The following is a 15733-nucleotide window of genomic DNA, read 5'->3' on the forward strand; positions in this document are numbered from 1 at the left end:
TTCTCCATTAAGAAATAATCTTTTATATCACTTGCCCTTTTGAGAGCCACTTTCTTTTGAGATAACCATAACTCACTTCTCTCTCTCTCTCTCTCTCTCTCTCTCTTAAAAAAAAGGTTCTTCTCATAAACACAACAATGCTGATTACTTGGACAATAACACAATCAGCCAGCAATGAAGAGGCGCTGTGTTATATAAGAGACATATCAACATAATCAGACAAATTTAGCTTTTACTTCAGGGAGCGCTATTCCAGAAGACTCATCATTATTGCCGCTATTAGACGCCTCTTATCTCCTGTTAGCGCCACCCCGGCAGTGCAGAGCTAAAACATATAGTTTATGACCCGGGCTGATTCCATCACTAACTGCTATTTGATGGCAATGAGTGGCTGCGAGCGAACACACTTGTATGATTGAGTTGAACTGGAAGTGCACTGAAGAGGGAGACTGAAGCTGGAATGGTGTTACCGGATTGGACAGTGGAGAGTGCATTAACCTGTGAGCCATTCATAACGAATCAACAATGCCTTTTAAATTCCTTATGAATAAAATATGAGGACGTTGAATGACATTTAAAGAAATATTTCATTTCTCAGTACGAATTGCCCATAGAAATGTGGGCTATTTATAACAACAACAACAAAAGTAATAGATTATGTATTATTATAATTGTTATTAGAATTATGTAAATTGAAATACTCAAAAATATGTAACATTTTATAGGTTGCTTTTTAAACAATTAATGTTTATAGGTTGCACCAAACATTTATTTACATTAAATGTATTGTACATTTATTTATATTATTAATGTTTTAGTATTATATATATATATATATATATATATATATATACATACATACATACACACACACACACACACACACATACACATATATATATATATATATATATATATATATATATATATATGTATGTATGTATGATGTATGTATGTATGTATATATATATATATATATATATATATATATTGACATGAAATATTCATAAAATAAGTGCGGTTTTATAGGTTGCATTTCAAGTATTTATTATTAGTAACTTATTGTAACATTAATAATAAATACAACAACAATACATTATAAATAAGTGTAAATAAGTGCAACCTATAACATTTTTATGTATTTTATGAATATTTCATTAATTCTCATTTTATGAACAAAGCAAACCTTAAACAGAACACCTATTCTTGCGTGTTTTGTTGTTGTGTGACTTTTTCCTTTCATATTTCCTTTCATTCCAATTCCAATTCCAATTCAACTTCCTGTTGTTTGTGGTTAAAGGTGCACTATGTAACCTTTGGCCTCTCTAGCGGTTAAACTGCATGCATTTTGTGGAAGAACATTGTTTTGGTTGAGCTCCGGCTCTGTGCGGATGAATAAGTTTATCATATTGCTCATAAAACATTCGCTACTGAGATATAACCAGTTTAAATGGAAAGGATCTCAAGCTGACTAGCTGAAGACGTCACTTTACCCTTTAATGGACACAGTACTTCCTTGAAAATAAATTACAGGACAGCAGCTACAACAACAACAATAGGTTTTATGAAACAAACCTTCACAATAGATAATGCTTTACAATGAACTCTCTTAGAAAGCTTCATGTGGAAATTTATCTCTTTAATAAAATACCTTCACCAGTTGAGTAATAAAAATGCCATCTCAACTAGGGCTGCACGATATTGGAAAAAAAATTACATTGCGATATTTTTTTCCCAACGATATATATCGCGATATTGCGAGCCATCAATCCAGGCTAAAGTCAATAATTACCATTCCATGTTATTAATAATTTCACTAATAAGCAAGCTTCATTACAAGTAACAAAAAGGCCACTTAATATTTTATTCCAGAAACATATTTCTCTCAGAATTCGGTGAACGTTCTACGCAGGACCTAACGTTCTTCGGTTCTAGGACGTGAAAAATTATGTTTTCTGTGCTGATTCAGTGACGTGTTCATGTAAACGGCACCTAGACCCAGCAAAAGTAATGATTAATAATATGTAAAATATTACAATGAGACATTTTAATTGTTTATTAATAAACAAGTGTTTTCTGTAAAGATGAAGTTGACAATATACTGACTCGCGATCTTCGCAGCAGTGATCGGGAGAAATGCACTTTTCATACAGATTAAATATAGCTATATATTTTTTAATGGTTCTGTTTAAAAGTAGAGATTTCTGTAGATAATAGATATATTTCTTTCTTTTTTTTTTTTTTTTTTTTAGGTGTGTGAGGCGAGTAGGCTACCTTTTACGCTGAGATTCGGTTCATGGATCATAGCTTAATCTCGGGTTCAGGCGCTGGCTGCTATATTTAATTATTATTAATCATTATTAAATCCAGGAAATTGGATAATGAAATACTGATTAAAATTAAGATACAATTAATACAAAACGAAATTCGTTTTAAAGAAAGGCTTTGTGCTTTCTGTTTGAGGTCTCTGTGAAAGTTTTAAAGCAGTCTTTTAGTGCCGCTTTCATAACGGTCGCGTCCGTAATATCACGTAACATTGTTTTTTCCTCATAAATGCGAACACGAAAAATAAACGAATGTTTAAAAAAGACAACCATCCACAACTTTAGTAGCCTAAAGTAGCCTACCTCTTTTTGGTCAACATCCTCCTTTTTGTAGACTAAATCTTTTTTGCTAGTCCCAAATAGCTAATTTTGACTTTTTTTTGCGGCGGATCCTCTTCGTCGCGCATTTGTGAATGTTGGCTGTGAGCGCGGTGAGCTGCGGCACAGCGAACCAATCACTGTGCAGGCACGCAGAACGCGTATGCCACCCCAGCAAAAAGCCATACAACAAACTCGTGTTTACTGTGTGCTACCGTTCTCTTATGGGTACTACTAACGTTACCCTTCACATCGCATGTTCCGGCGATGTGACTATCGCTCATTCGCACATCGCGATGTCGATGTTAAAACAGAATATCCTTCAGCCCTAATCTCAACGTCGCTTTTACAACATTTCAAATCCCTCAGTTCTCGCCATCTCCGAAAAGCCAAGCAATGTTGATTCTTGTTTTATTACGAGCTCTATCACATTCGCCAATTTCACGCGAAAAGCATCCCGCTCGGTCTAAAATATGAACACTTATACAACATCCTTACCATAGTGAATCAGGGTAAGACAAAAACACGTTTTGAAAGAAGGACTGATAGTGTATTGACTCATTATTTACATCGCAAAGTTGCAAAGTCCAACTTTAATTCAATTCAAATCCAAAAGTCATGAACTGCAACAGATCTAATGCTTATAATCTGAATGTTTCCCAGTGATCAACATGACGTTCATGATTTGTGTGTTTGGGATTTGCCAAAGGAAGCTGTTCCCAAAGCAGTGGGATTGCTATGTGCATCGAGTGGCACAGCAGGAAATCACAACCCTGATTGATAAAGAGATAGAATGAACAAACACCCATTAACAGAGGAGGCGGGGCTTAAGACTCACCTGCCACTGAGTTGGGGCGGGGCATGAGGTAGAGTGGGGTGGGGTGAGAGGAATAGTGGGCGGAGCTCGGCTCAGGGATCTTGTTGAGGCTGTAGGTGGAGGCGGCCATGTTCTCGTCCACACGGTACAGGCTGGAGTCCAGTGTGGATCTGTGTGAGTGCCAGAGCTTCAGGCTGCTGCCTCGAGAGCCATCGCCGTGCTTCCCGCTCCTGTCCACCGGCTCCGAGTAACTGGTCAGGGTGGCTGGGAAAAGAGGCAGGATGAAAAAGAGGAGCTGTCAAGATTTGTGCTTCATACAGTTCACATGTTTTTTTTGTGTAAAGTTGTGACAAGAAAATCCTGTTAGAAAGGATAATTTCCCTGGAGGAGCTGGATTTGAATATACTGTATGAAAAGTGATTGCAGCAATTAAGCTCTTGCAGAACCGCTCAGTTTTGCAAGCATCATTTGGATTGACTTTCATTGCATTATCTTAAGATATGTGTGAAAAACACAGCTTTAGAGCCTAAAAAATATTGGTAGCACTTCATTAAGGTTCCATTTGTTAACATTAGTTAGCTACAATACTTCACGTGAACTAACAATAATTAATATTTCTAACGCATTTATTAATCCTAGTTAATGTTCATTTCAACATTTACTAATACATTAATAAAGTGCCCTATTATGCCATTTTAAAGGTTGCCAATGTTGTTTTGGAGTCTCCTACAACAGGTTTACAAGCATCCAAGGTCAAAACACACTTTCATTTTCTCATAATATACATTGCACATCACCTCTTTTGCCAAAGAGTCTGAAAACGGTTCGTTCAAAGATTCAGTCTCTCTAAAACCCTCCTTACTGCTCTGATTGGTCAGACGGCCCAGTCTGCTGTGATTGGTCGACCTCTTACAGCGCATGTCAGAAATAAAACGCCTATCACCATATCTGAATTTTAGCTCTTCCTCAGCACTTGATGTCAGTGATACGAATGATGGCGTCAGTTTTTCCATGTCAATTCCAGCGTGAGACCTCGTCCTTTTGAAGAGCAGCAAAGAGCAAATGTCGACAACACAAACCAAACCTTCGAGGGCGGGTCAAAGTTAGACGACGATCATCGGCAGCCAATGAAGAGCATAGACTGGCATTATGCAAATTAGGTTTGTAACAGGAAGTGAGACTGGAAGTGCTGACGACTCACTTTAAAATCAAATGTTGTATCTGTTGATATTATTAAACGGACCTGAGCAAACAAGTGCTAACAATGAAGAGTTGTATTTTTATTAACTAGCATTAAAAAAAGATTAATAACAATTGTACTGTTCGTTGTTAGTGAATGGTAGTTAACTAATGGGACCTTATCACAAAGTGTTACCAAAAAAAACATCAAAGCTGAAGTGTGTTGTTTTTGCACCACTAATAGCAGCAAGTGGAACTGCATTTTTGTTGCAGAGTTTTTTTTTGTTTTATTTTAAGAAAACAAGTGTATTATCTGAGCACTCGTAGTGCACTACACCTCGTGGCATTTTTCCAGTTTGAACACACTAATTCATAGTTCTCAGTCGTGTGACAGGTGCAGAGAGCCGGAGGGCCTGTCAGGTTCACATCTGTTTCAAGCATGAATATTTAGATCACATCTCAAAAGAAGAAAAATTAGATGAAGTTATGGACACATATACAGCCTTCGCCACACTTAAAACAGCAGAATATATTAAAACACTTGATGAGAAAAATGTATGACATGGCTTAATGCATTAAGACAGTGATATTAGAAGATTAAATGCAGTATACACTAGGGGTGAGGGAAAAATATTGCAATATTTTGCAAGGGGATATTGTTTCGATGGGTGTCAAGTATCTTTTCAGAGCCTGAATTTCGGCGATTGCGAGAATTGTGCATAATTTTACCATAAGCTCCATAAGCTTGTATTGTGGGAAACAATAATAATAAAAATATTAAAGAGTGTGTAAATCGGTTCTACCGCATCTCTCTCTCTCTCTCTCTCTCTTTCATCTATAATGTTGCAAAATATCCTATTTCAAATAAATGCTAATAAGTTCTTTTGAACTTTCTATTCATCAAAAAATCCTGAACAAAAATGTATCACAATTTCCACAACTGTTTTCAACATTGATAAAAATCAGAAATGTTTCATCATATTAGAATGATTTCTGCAGGATCATGTGACACTGAAGACTGGAGTAATGATGCTGAAAATTCAGCTTTGATGACAGGAATAAATTACATTTTACTATATATTCAAATAGAAAATGGGTATTTTAAATCGTAATAATATTTCACAACATTACTTTTTTTTTACTGTATTAAATAAACGCAGCATTGGTGAGCAGAAGAGACTTCTTTGAAAAGCAGTAAACACTCTTACCGATGATGCCGCTGTCTCTGCTCTCCAGGGTGGACGAGGGGCTGGTGACGGGCTGTCCCGGGGCTGAGGGGAGAGTGGAGCAGGGACTGCAGGCCGGAGGAGAGGCGGTGCTGCTGGTCAGGGTGGAGCACGGACTCATCCTCCCGCTGGCTCCTAAACCCTGCACACACAACCAGTGTTGGGGTAACTCAGTACAACTAACTTGAGTTTATGTAACCAGATTACTTTTTCAAGTAACTAGTAAAGTAACGCATTACCTTTTCAATTTACAACAAAATATCTAAGTTACTTTTTCAAATAAGTAATGCTAGTTACTTTTTCACATTTATGACCCTGGATCACAAAACCAGTCACGAGTTGCACGGGTATATTTGTGGCAATAGCCAACATGAATGGGTCAAAATTATACATTTTTCTTTTATGCCAAAAATCATTAGGATATTAAGTAAAGATCATGTACCATGAAGATATTTTGTGAATTTCCTACCGTAAATATATAAAACATTTATTTTTGTGAGTGAATGCAGCACAATCGCCAACATAAATGGACAACTTTAAAGGAGATTTTCTCAATGTTTCGATATTTTTGCACCCTCAGATTCCAGATTTTCAAATAGTTGTATCCCGGCCAAATATTGTCCTATCCTAACAAATTTTTCAAAACATTGACCCATGTGACTGGTTTTGTGGTCCAGGGTCACATTTATTGACTGACAGCTCTCCTATCCCCATGTTGAGAGAAATAAAGTGAGGAGGTGTTGTGTGTGTGCGCTGTGTAAACATGATGCTTATTTTAGTTCTAGAGTAAATGTGAACATGCATTTACTCATCTCACTTGCACAAAAACATTCAGTATTCCTCAAAATGAATAAAAAAAGTACAATTTAATCTCAGAATTTAACGCAAACCTTTTATAATTAACTATATTAAATTACACAAATATACTTTATGTATTTAATCTCACTTTATCAACCAATGTCTTTGCTGCTGACCTTCAATGATCTAATTCAATCATACTAATAAGCAAAAATTACTAAATTATAGATGATGCACTCTATTGTACACGCGTAAATATGCATTTCCTTCAGCCTGAGGATTATTCATTTCACTTTTGGTGTGAAAGGGCCTGAGGCTTATTCATTTCACTTTTGGTGTGAAAGGGCCTGAGGCTTATTCATTTCACTTTTGGTGTGAAAGGGTCTTTACATCTGGCAAAAATATTACTTTTTTTGTTATTATTAGAAAACAAACAAGCAAGCCCAGCCCAGGTGAGAAAAAGTAACGCTAAAGTAATGTAACGCAACTAGTTACTTTTTGGGGGAGTAACGCAATATTGTAATGCATTACCTTTAAAAGTAACTTTCCCCAACACTGCACATAACCTTTGCTCTCAGTGCGTGCTTGTGTTTGTAGCTGACCAATGAAGCCTCTCTCTCTCTCTCTCTCTCTCTCTCTCTCTCTCTCTCTCTCTGCATGCTGGGAGTTTTTGGGGTGAGAGTGGCGTTGAGTGAGAACTGAACTGCAAAACTTTTTTATTTTTTTCCTTTTTTTTTTTTTTTTTTTTTTTTTTTTTTTTTTTTTTTTTTTTTTTTTTCCTTGTCTTTTTTCTCTTTTTCTTTTTTCCCCCTCTTTTGCATGTTCTGACAGTTTTTTTGTTGTTGATAGTAAGTGATTCATTTTTGAGCGCAACTACGTTGCGCGATAGGATGGCGTCTCTAGAGACGCCATCTCTATCTTTGCAGCATGGTGTGCGGTGTGTACCTGATGATGGTGTTATGGTAGAGGACGTTCTCGTGGCAGTGGGAGATGAGGTAGGGTTTGAAAGTATTATTTATGCCTCCCGAATGAACAAAGCGGTTGTTGTATTTGTAAAAGAGAAAAACACTGCTTGTAGGTTGATTGAAAACGGTATTGTAATACGTGATAATCTTGTACAGGTTACTCCGCTTCATGCTCCTTCTAGTAAAATCATTATTTCAAATATTCCGCCCTTCATTTCTAATGAGGCGTTGGAACGCGAATTAGTGAGATTCGGTAAGTTTGCTAGTGAGTTCAGAACGATCTCTTTAGGTTGTAAACATCCGTCTTTAAAACATGTTCAGTCTTTTAGAAGACAAGTGTATATGTTTTTGGACTCTCCAGAAAATACTTTGGATGTTTCTTTCCGTGTAAAGCATGAAGGGAGATCTTATATGGTTTATGCAACTACTGGCAACTTGCGATGTTTTGATTGTGGTGACATAGGGCATAAGCGGATTGCGTGTCCACGCAAAGAGCATGGAGGAGCGAAACAAATAGTTTCAGAAGGGGAGGTTGATGCTGTGATCATCTCAGTTGACAATGAAATCGCAGGTCCTTCTGGGTTACAGGCAGATACTGGTACAGTAGCACGCGTCATCTCTGAGACAGTGTCTGTGGTGCCGATACAGTCAGCTGAGTCCTGCGCTAGTGACGTCACTTGTAGCGGGGATGCAGAGAACCCCATAGCTGGAACTAGCGTTATTGTACCAGGTAACAGCGATGTTGAGCAAAGTAACTGTAATGGTGAGGAAGCTGATGAAATTAATTCGAGTGGGTTATTAACTTGTACAGGCAATGATAATATTGATGCCATGTCTGATGAGACAGATTCAATTGACATTGAGGGTTCACAGGGAGATCTTCAAAAGGAAATCTCCTTATATACCCTTGAGGAAATAAATAATTTCTTGGATGATACTTTTGGTAAACAGGTGAATGTTAAAGATTTTTTCCCAGACATTGAGAAGTTTGTTAGGTCTGTTACAGTCCTTCAAAAAGCAGTTGGTTTCGATATTTTGAGTGAAAAGAAGCGTTTTCGACTAAAAAAGCATCTTACAGCGATAAGAAAATGTAGGAAAGAAAAAAAAAAGTTCTTAAAATGATCAGAAATGCATCACATGGGTTTCCTTTCTTTCTTTATTTTTCTGTTGTGTCTGTCTTTCCTCCTCTTAAATACATGTATGGATAATTTGAGGGTGGGCTCCATTAATGTTAATGGTGGGAGGGATAGACATAAACGTGATTTGTTATTAGAAAGCATACAGCTAAAAAGACTAAATGTTGTATTGCTTCAGGAAACTCATAGTGATGTAAATAATGAAGCCGATTGGAAAATGTGCTGGAAGGGGCAACAGATACTTAGTCATGGGACAAATTTTAGTGCAGGTGTGGCGATTCTTTTTTCTCCAGAAACTAGAGTTAATATTTTAAGCTCTGAAGAAGTTATAAAAGGTCGTCTTGTCTTAGTGAAGGCTGAAATTGAAGGTTTTCTTTTTTGTTTCATAAATGTGTATGTACCGAATGTGGGACATGAGAGAATTGTTTTTTTTAAGATTTTAAGTGGAATATTGAAACAGTGTCACAATAATGATAATGTGATAGTTGGGGGAGACTGGAATTGCACAGAAAATTTTACCATTGATCGAACTTCTGAGGAACCTCATATGCAATCTTCCTTTTACTTGTCTAAAATAGTAAAAGAAGCTGAATTATTAGATATGTGGAGGATTAAACATAATACTGCCAGACAATATACTTGGGTAAAAGTATCTGATGATAGAGTGAGTGCTGCCCGTCTGGACAGAATTTATATATCTAAATGTTCTAGTAATCGGGTTGTTGAGTGTTCAATTTTTCCAGTGGGGTTTTCAGATCATCATATGGTTTTAATGTCATTGGTGTTATCAAAGTCTTCAAGGAAATCTTCATATTGGCACTTTAATGCCAAATTATTACAAGATGTTAACTTCTGTAAATATTTTGAAGGTTTCTGGGAATGTTGGAAAAAAACAAAACATACTTTTGAAAGTCTAAGACAATGGTGGGAAATTGGAAAAACACAAATACAAATGTTTTGTCAGCAATATACAGTTAATTCCACAAATATGATAAAGAAAGCTATTCAAACTCTTGAACGATCTATAGATTCAATAGAGAAAGATTTGATGGATAGACATGATCCTGGTCTGTCTCACTGTTTACAACAAAAAAAGAGTGAGTTGGGGTCCTTTTTAAATGAAAGGGTGAAAGGAGCCCTGGTGAGGTCTCGGTTTATTGCAGTAAATGAGATGGATGCCCCAAGTGCATATTTTTTTAACTTGGAACGTTCAGTAGCACAGCACAAACAAATGGCTTGTCTCCGTCTGCCCGATGGAAGGGTCACCACTAATATCGCAGAAATGCGTCATTATGCAGTGGACTTTTATTCCTGTTTATATACTGCAGAACGTTGTGACTTGGACTGTGCTGAACAGCTATTTCAAGGCCTTCCTAAATTGGACTCTGATTCTAAGACTGCCTTGGACTCTTTTTTAACGTTTGAGGAACTTTCATCTGCTGCCACACAGCTCAGCGCGGGGCGTTCCCCTGGTGTTGATGGGTTGACATCAGAGTTCTATAAACATTTTTGGGACCTTCTTGGTGTTGATCTCTATGAGGTTTTCTGTGAATGTTTTAAAGATGGTTTTTTGCCTGTCACATGTCGCCGTGCTGTTCTTTCTTTGCTTCCTAAAAAGGGAGATCTGTCCTTGTTAAAGAACTGGAGGCCTGTTGCCTTATTGACCACGGAATATAAGATCTTGTCAAAATGTCTTGCCAATAGGTTAAAGAAATACGTACACACTATAGTGCATAAAGATCAGACATATTGCATACCAAATAGGTCAATAATGGATAATTTGTTTTTAGTAAGAGACATTTTAGACATTTGTAAAACATTTAATTTAGGAGTTGGATTAGTTGCCCTAGATCAGGAAAAAGCTTTTGATCGGGTAGATCACAGTTATTTATTCAACTTACTTAAAGTTTTTGGGGTTGGGGAAGGTTTTTTAAATTGGATACAACTCCTGTATGCTGGCGCTTCGTGTATGGTCAAAGTTGGGGGCGGTTTGAGTAAACCAATTTCTGTTCAAAGAGGAATACGACAAGGCTGTCCGTTGTCTGGTTTGTTGTACAGTATTGCTATTGAACCTCTACTTTTTAATTTAAGAAAGACTTTATGTGGGTTTTCAATACCAAATGTGATTCCGAATACAAATGTCTCTATAACTGCTTATGCTGATGATGTGACTGTGTTGGTTAGCAGTGGGCAAGATATTACTGCTTTGTCTGAAGTCCTTCATTTATATGAGAAGGCTTCATCAGCAAAGGTAAATTGGGACAAGAGTGAGGCTTTTTGGGCAGGTCAAGATCCTCTACAATGTTTGCCATCACTGCCAGGAAAGCTTAATTGGGGCAAAGCAGGTTTAAAAATATTGGGAGTTCATTTTGGTTCAAATGATTTTCAGAGGTTTAATTGGGAGGGTGTAATGGAGAAAGTATGCACCCGATTGTCTCGCTGGACCTGGCTGCTACCCAAACTATCCTACAGGGGGAGAGTCTTGATTGTCAATAACTTGGTTGCTTCCACATTGTGGCACAGATTTAATGTGTTACAACCACCGGCTGGACTAGTGCAAGAGGTACAAAGAAAGTTGGTTAACTTTTTCTGGTCCGGACAACATTGGGTACGTTCCTCTGTACTTTTTCTTCCGATACAAGAAGGAGGCCACAGTTTGGTGGATATCAGATCCAGGCTAATGACTTTTCGTTTACAAGCTGCCCGGAGACTATTATATAACAATGACAGTGCATGGTTTGACACCGCAGTGGCACTGTTGAGAAGAGCTGGTGGAATGGGACTTGATAAGCATTTGTTTCTGATGAAGCTAGAAGAGACTGAGCTTACAGATCTGACTCCTTTCTATAAATCTGTTCTGGAAGCCTGGAAAGTTTTTGTACTTTCAAGACCACCTGAAGTATCTGCGGGGATGTGGCTGTTGGAGGAGCCATTGTTTCTTAACTCTTTCCTGCCTTCAAGACTTTTATCCTCAGCCTTTTTGCGTGCACGTCTACTGTCTGCTGGGTGCACAAAGCTGGGGCATTTACTACACACCAGTCTGGAAACCTTGGGCAGGAGAGCTGGAGTTAAGTCAACAAGAGTATTACAAAAGCTCACCACAGAGGTGATTGGAGAGCTGGACTTTAACTATCGCTCTTTCCTGGACAATCCAGCTATAATAGATGAATGGAGAAGTGGATGTGAGTACTGTTTTCCCTCTCTGACTGTAAGTGCTGCGGTGGGGGACTGGCAAGAAGAGAGGAAAGGTCTACTGTCATTCAGAACTCCACAAATGGATGGTTTTGAGTCAGTGGGAAAGAAAGCCCTTTATGTCACCTGTGTAAAGGTGTCTAATTTACATTCTTTGGCTGGGGTTTTTTCGACGAAATGGACAGAGGTTTTTGGCACTGACTCTTCCCCTAAAGGTAGTTGGCGTATCCTGTACAAACGTCCGATTGACCAGCGGACTGGTGACCTCCAGTGGAGGATTGTACACGGATGTATAGCTACAAACAGACATGTGGTGCATCTTGATCCTAGTGTTAGTGCGGGTTGTCCTTTTTGTGTAGAGACTGAATCTGTCTTTCATTTGTTCATGCAATGTACAAGGTTGATGGATTTGTTTTCTTTGTTAACAGAGTGGGTTACATCTTTGGGTGAAACATTTTCTTTTCAGTTGTTCATTTTTGGTCCAAAGTACACCGTTGAGCAAAAGAATGTTTTGGTTTTACTTAATTTCCTTTTTGGTAATGCAAAATTAGCCATCTGGAAAACTAGAAAAAATAAGATATTAGGACAAGGTGCAGTAAATCCAATTTTCATGTTTTTGGGCCTAGTCGGTTCTCGTCTCAGAGTGGAATATGCGTACTATAAATTGGTTGGGCGTTTAGAGCGGTTTATGGAAATTTGGGGGATAAATCATGTCTTGTGTACAGTTTATGAAGATGAATTGGTGTTGAAGTTTTAATGTTTATTTATTTATTTGTTGTGATGATGAGTGATTGTTATCATCATCATCATAATATTGTGTTGAACAAACATGTTTGTTTATAATTGTTGTTAAAATAAAAGTGTCTTAATCCTCTCTCTCTCTCTCTCTCTCTCTCTCTCTCTCTCTCTCTCTCTCTCTCTCTCTCTCTCTCTCTCTCTCTCTCTCTCTCTCTCTCTCTCTCTCTCTCTCTCTCTCTCTCTCTCTCTCTCTCTCTCTCTCTCTCTCTCTCTCTCTCTCTCTCTCTCTCTCTCTCTCAGTGACAGGCTGAGCCGGTGTCGGTTCGGGTCAGGTGGGCACTGAGGGCCCGGGCAGGCCATGATGAAGCATGGCACGGATAATCTGCCCACTCCCAACATTAACATCAAACGTCACAACAGGCAAAGCACCTCGCCTTAAAACCCTCACAACTACTTAAGGTCAGAGAGACAGTCCTCACACACACACACACACACACACACTCTCTCTCTCTCTCTCTCTCTTTCTCTGAGGTTATTCAACACTATATTTCTGATCCTGTTGTTTAAACCGTTCTTGTGGTGAAGTTCACGAAAGCACGCAAACGTGAGGGAAATTCTGAAAACTGCTGAATCAACAGAGCGGAATAGCAAAGAGGCTGTCCTTACATAATTCCCTAATTAGAGGTAAACTCATCTGAATGCCATATGTGTCCTCTTCTCTGCAGGAGGGAAAGATCATGTTTGAATAAAGCGGACACCTCAAAGAACAAGGGCTTTTTTACTGTGAAAACTGTGGACGTTTCTTTTTACTGCATCGTGATATTATTTTCATGACAATTAAAATTCTCCCACATGCCAAATGTGGCATGGTAACACTTTACAATAAGGTTCATTAGTTAACATTAGTTAATGTATTAACTAACATGAACTAACAATGAACAATACATTTGTTACAGTATTTATTCATATTTGTTAATGTGAGTTAATAAAAATCCAGCTGTTCATTGTTTGTTCATGTTAGTTCACAGTGCATTAACTAATGTTAACAAATACAACCTTTGATTTTAATAACGTATTAGTAAATGTTGAAATTATTATTATTAATAAATGCTGAAGAAGTATTGTTCATTCTTAGTTCAATTTAACTAATGTAGTTAACTAATGAACCTTTTTGTAAAGTGTTGCAGTGACATTATCATAAGGATAAATATAATTACTCTACAATAATATATTATTATTATTGCACACTGTTTATTTATCTGACTACAGCGACTGAAAAAAAAAACAGAAGTTTAGATTAAAGATCATGAAAAGATTAAAGAACATTTTAATAATCTGAACCTTTTCTACTATAAAGAACATTTTGTGCAATGGAAAGGCTTTATGAATATTCAAGGTTCTTCATGGAACCATAGATTCCAATAAAGAACTTTTATTTTTTAATAGTCTAGGGTAATATAGTTCATTTACACCACGCTCTCTTGTCTTAAACCTTGTATCCTATCTGGAATAACACATATGTTTCGGCTCACAGGCCTTCTTCAGTGTGTTGAAGGCCTGAGAAAGGCCCGAGAGCTGAAACGTATGTGTTATACCTCTTCTATATGATAGGGAGATGTGTATTTATAGCAGGAGGTGAGGTTGAATAGCCTACCTGTGCGTCATCGGGCTCCTCCATGCTGTACTGCGGCCCTTGAGACCCCTCGCTCACTTTTTCTCCGAGTAGGAAGCCAAGACGAGTCATCAACGTGTTTGCTGCCTCATCCACTGAGGGAGGGGGGCCGAGTTCTGGACCTAACCCCCCTGAAGAAGAGAGAGAGAGAGAGAGAGAGAGAGAGAGAGAGAGGAGAGAGAGAGAGAGAGAGAGAGAGAGAGAGAGAGAGAGAGAGAGAGAGAGAGAGAGAGAGAGAGAGAGAGAGAGAGAGAGAGAGAGAGAGAGAGAGAGAGAGAGAGAGAGAGAGAGACAGGGAAAGAGAAAACGAAATCGAGTCAAGTGAAAAGTGAAGCCAGCAAAACCAGCTCAACGGATCAGAAAAAGTTCATTATGAGCTTCATGTCTTCCACTATATCCTTATTAAGGATTCCGCATGAAAATTCAACAATTCAATAAGTGATTTCCCACAGATCTTAAGTGACACCTCATCCTCAGAGCGACATCAATCTCCGTCTCGGCTCTGTAAGCGATATAAAATCACCCTGCGGTCTTTCTTCAGTGCTGGAGAGAGACGAAGCTCCAGGACAAGACTGACAGAGACACAAACCACATCAACCAGCTCACACTGCACTATATAATCAGCTAACAGCTAAGAGAGAGAGAGAAAGAGAGAGAGAGAGAGAGAGAGAGAGAGAGAGAGAGAGAGAGAGAGAGAGAGAGAGAGAGAGAGAGAGAGAGAGAGAGAGAGAGAGAGAGAGAGAGAGAGCTAGAAAAGGAACATCTGTCAAGGCAAAGTTAATCTTGCTTTGCCTGAAAGTTTAAAACAGTTCAAATTGCTTGAAGTGTGAAGATTATAATTCGAAGACTATTTAGGCCTTACTGAGAGATAGATAGATAGATAGATAGATAGATAGATAGATAGATAGATAGATAGATAGATAGATAGATAGATAGATAGATAGATAGATAGATAGATAGATAGATAGAGCGAGTGAATGACAGAAGGATAGACAGACAGACAGATAGATAAAAAGATAGAGTGAATGACAGACTGATAGAACAATAGAATGATAGAACGAATGAACGATAGATAGAATGATAGAACGCTAGATATATAGATAGAATGATAGAATGATAGATAGAACCATATATAGATAGATAGATAGAATGAAAGAACAATAGATAGAACGATAGATAGATAGATAGATAGATAGATAGAATGAAAGAACAATAGATAGATAGATAGATAGATATAGATAGATAGATAGACTGAAAGAACGATAGATAGAACGATAGATAGAACGATAGATAGATAGATAGATAGATAGATAGATAGATAGATATAGATAGATAGATAGACTGAAAGAACGATAGATAGAACGATAG

General features: G+C 37.8%; 1 protein-coding gene across 7 annotated transcripts in view; it reads right to left on the reverse strand.

Moving 5' to 3' along the window:
- The window catches only part of tanc2b (tetratricopeptide repeat, ankyrin repeat and coiled-coil containing 2b), a 187730-nt gene that overhangs the window by 43540 nt on the left and 128457 nt on the right, over positions 1–15733 (reverse strand). For all 7 annotated transcript variants that reach the window (XM_079851835.1, XM_079851837.1, XM_079851836.1 and 4 more), the window contains 3 exons: positions 14348–14496; positions 5847–6006; positions 3481–3723 (listed from right to left, as the gene is read on the reverse strand). In XM_079851835.1, coding sequence (XP_079707961.1) covers positions 3481–3723; positions 5847–6006; positions 14348–14496 — 552 coding nt within the window. The remainder of the gene's footprint in view (positions 1–3480; positions 3724–5846; positions 6007–14347; positions 14497–15733) is intronic.

This window comes from Squalius cephalus (assembly GCF_949319135.1).
Source record: "Squalius cephalus genome assembly, chromosome: 19".
NCBI lineage: Eukaryota > Metazoa > Chordata > Actinopteri > Cypriniformes > Leuciscidae > Squalius > Squalius cephalus.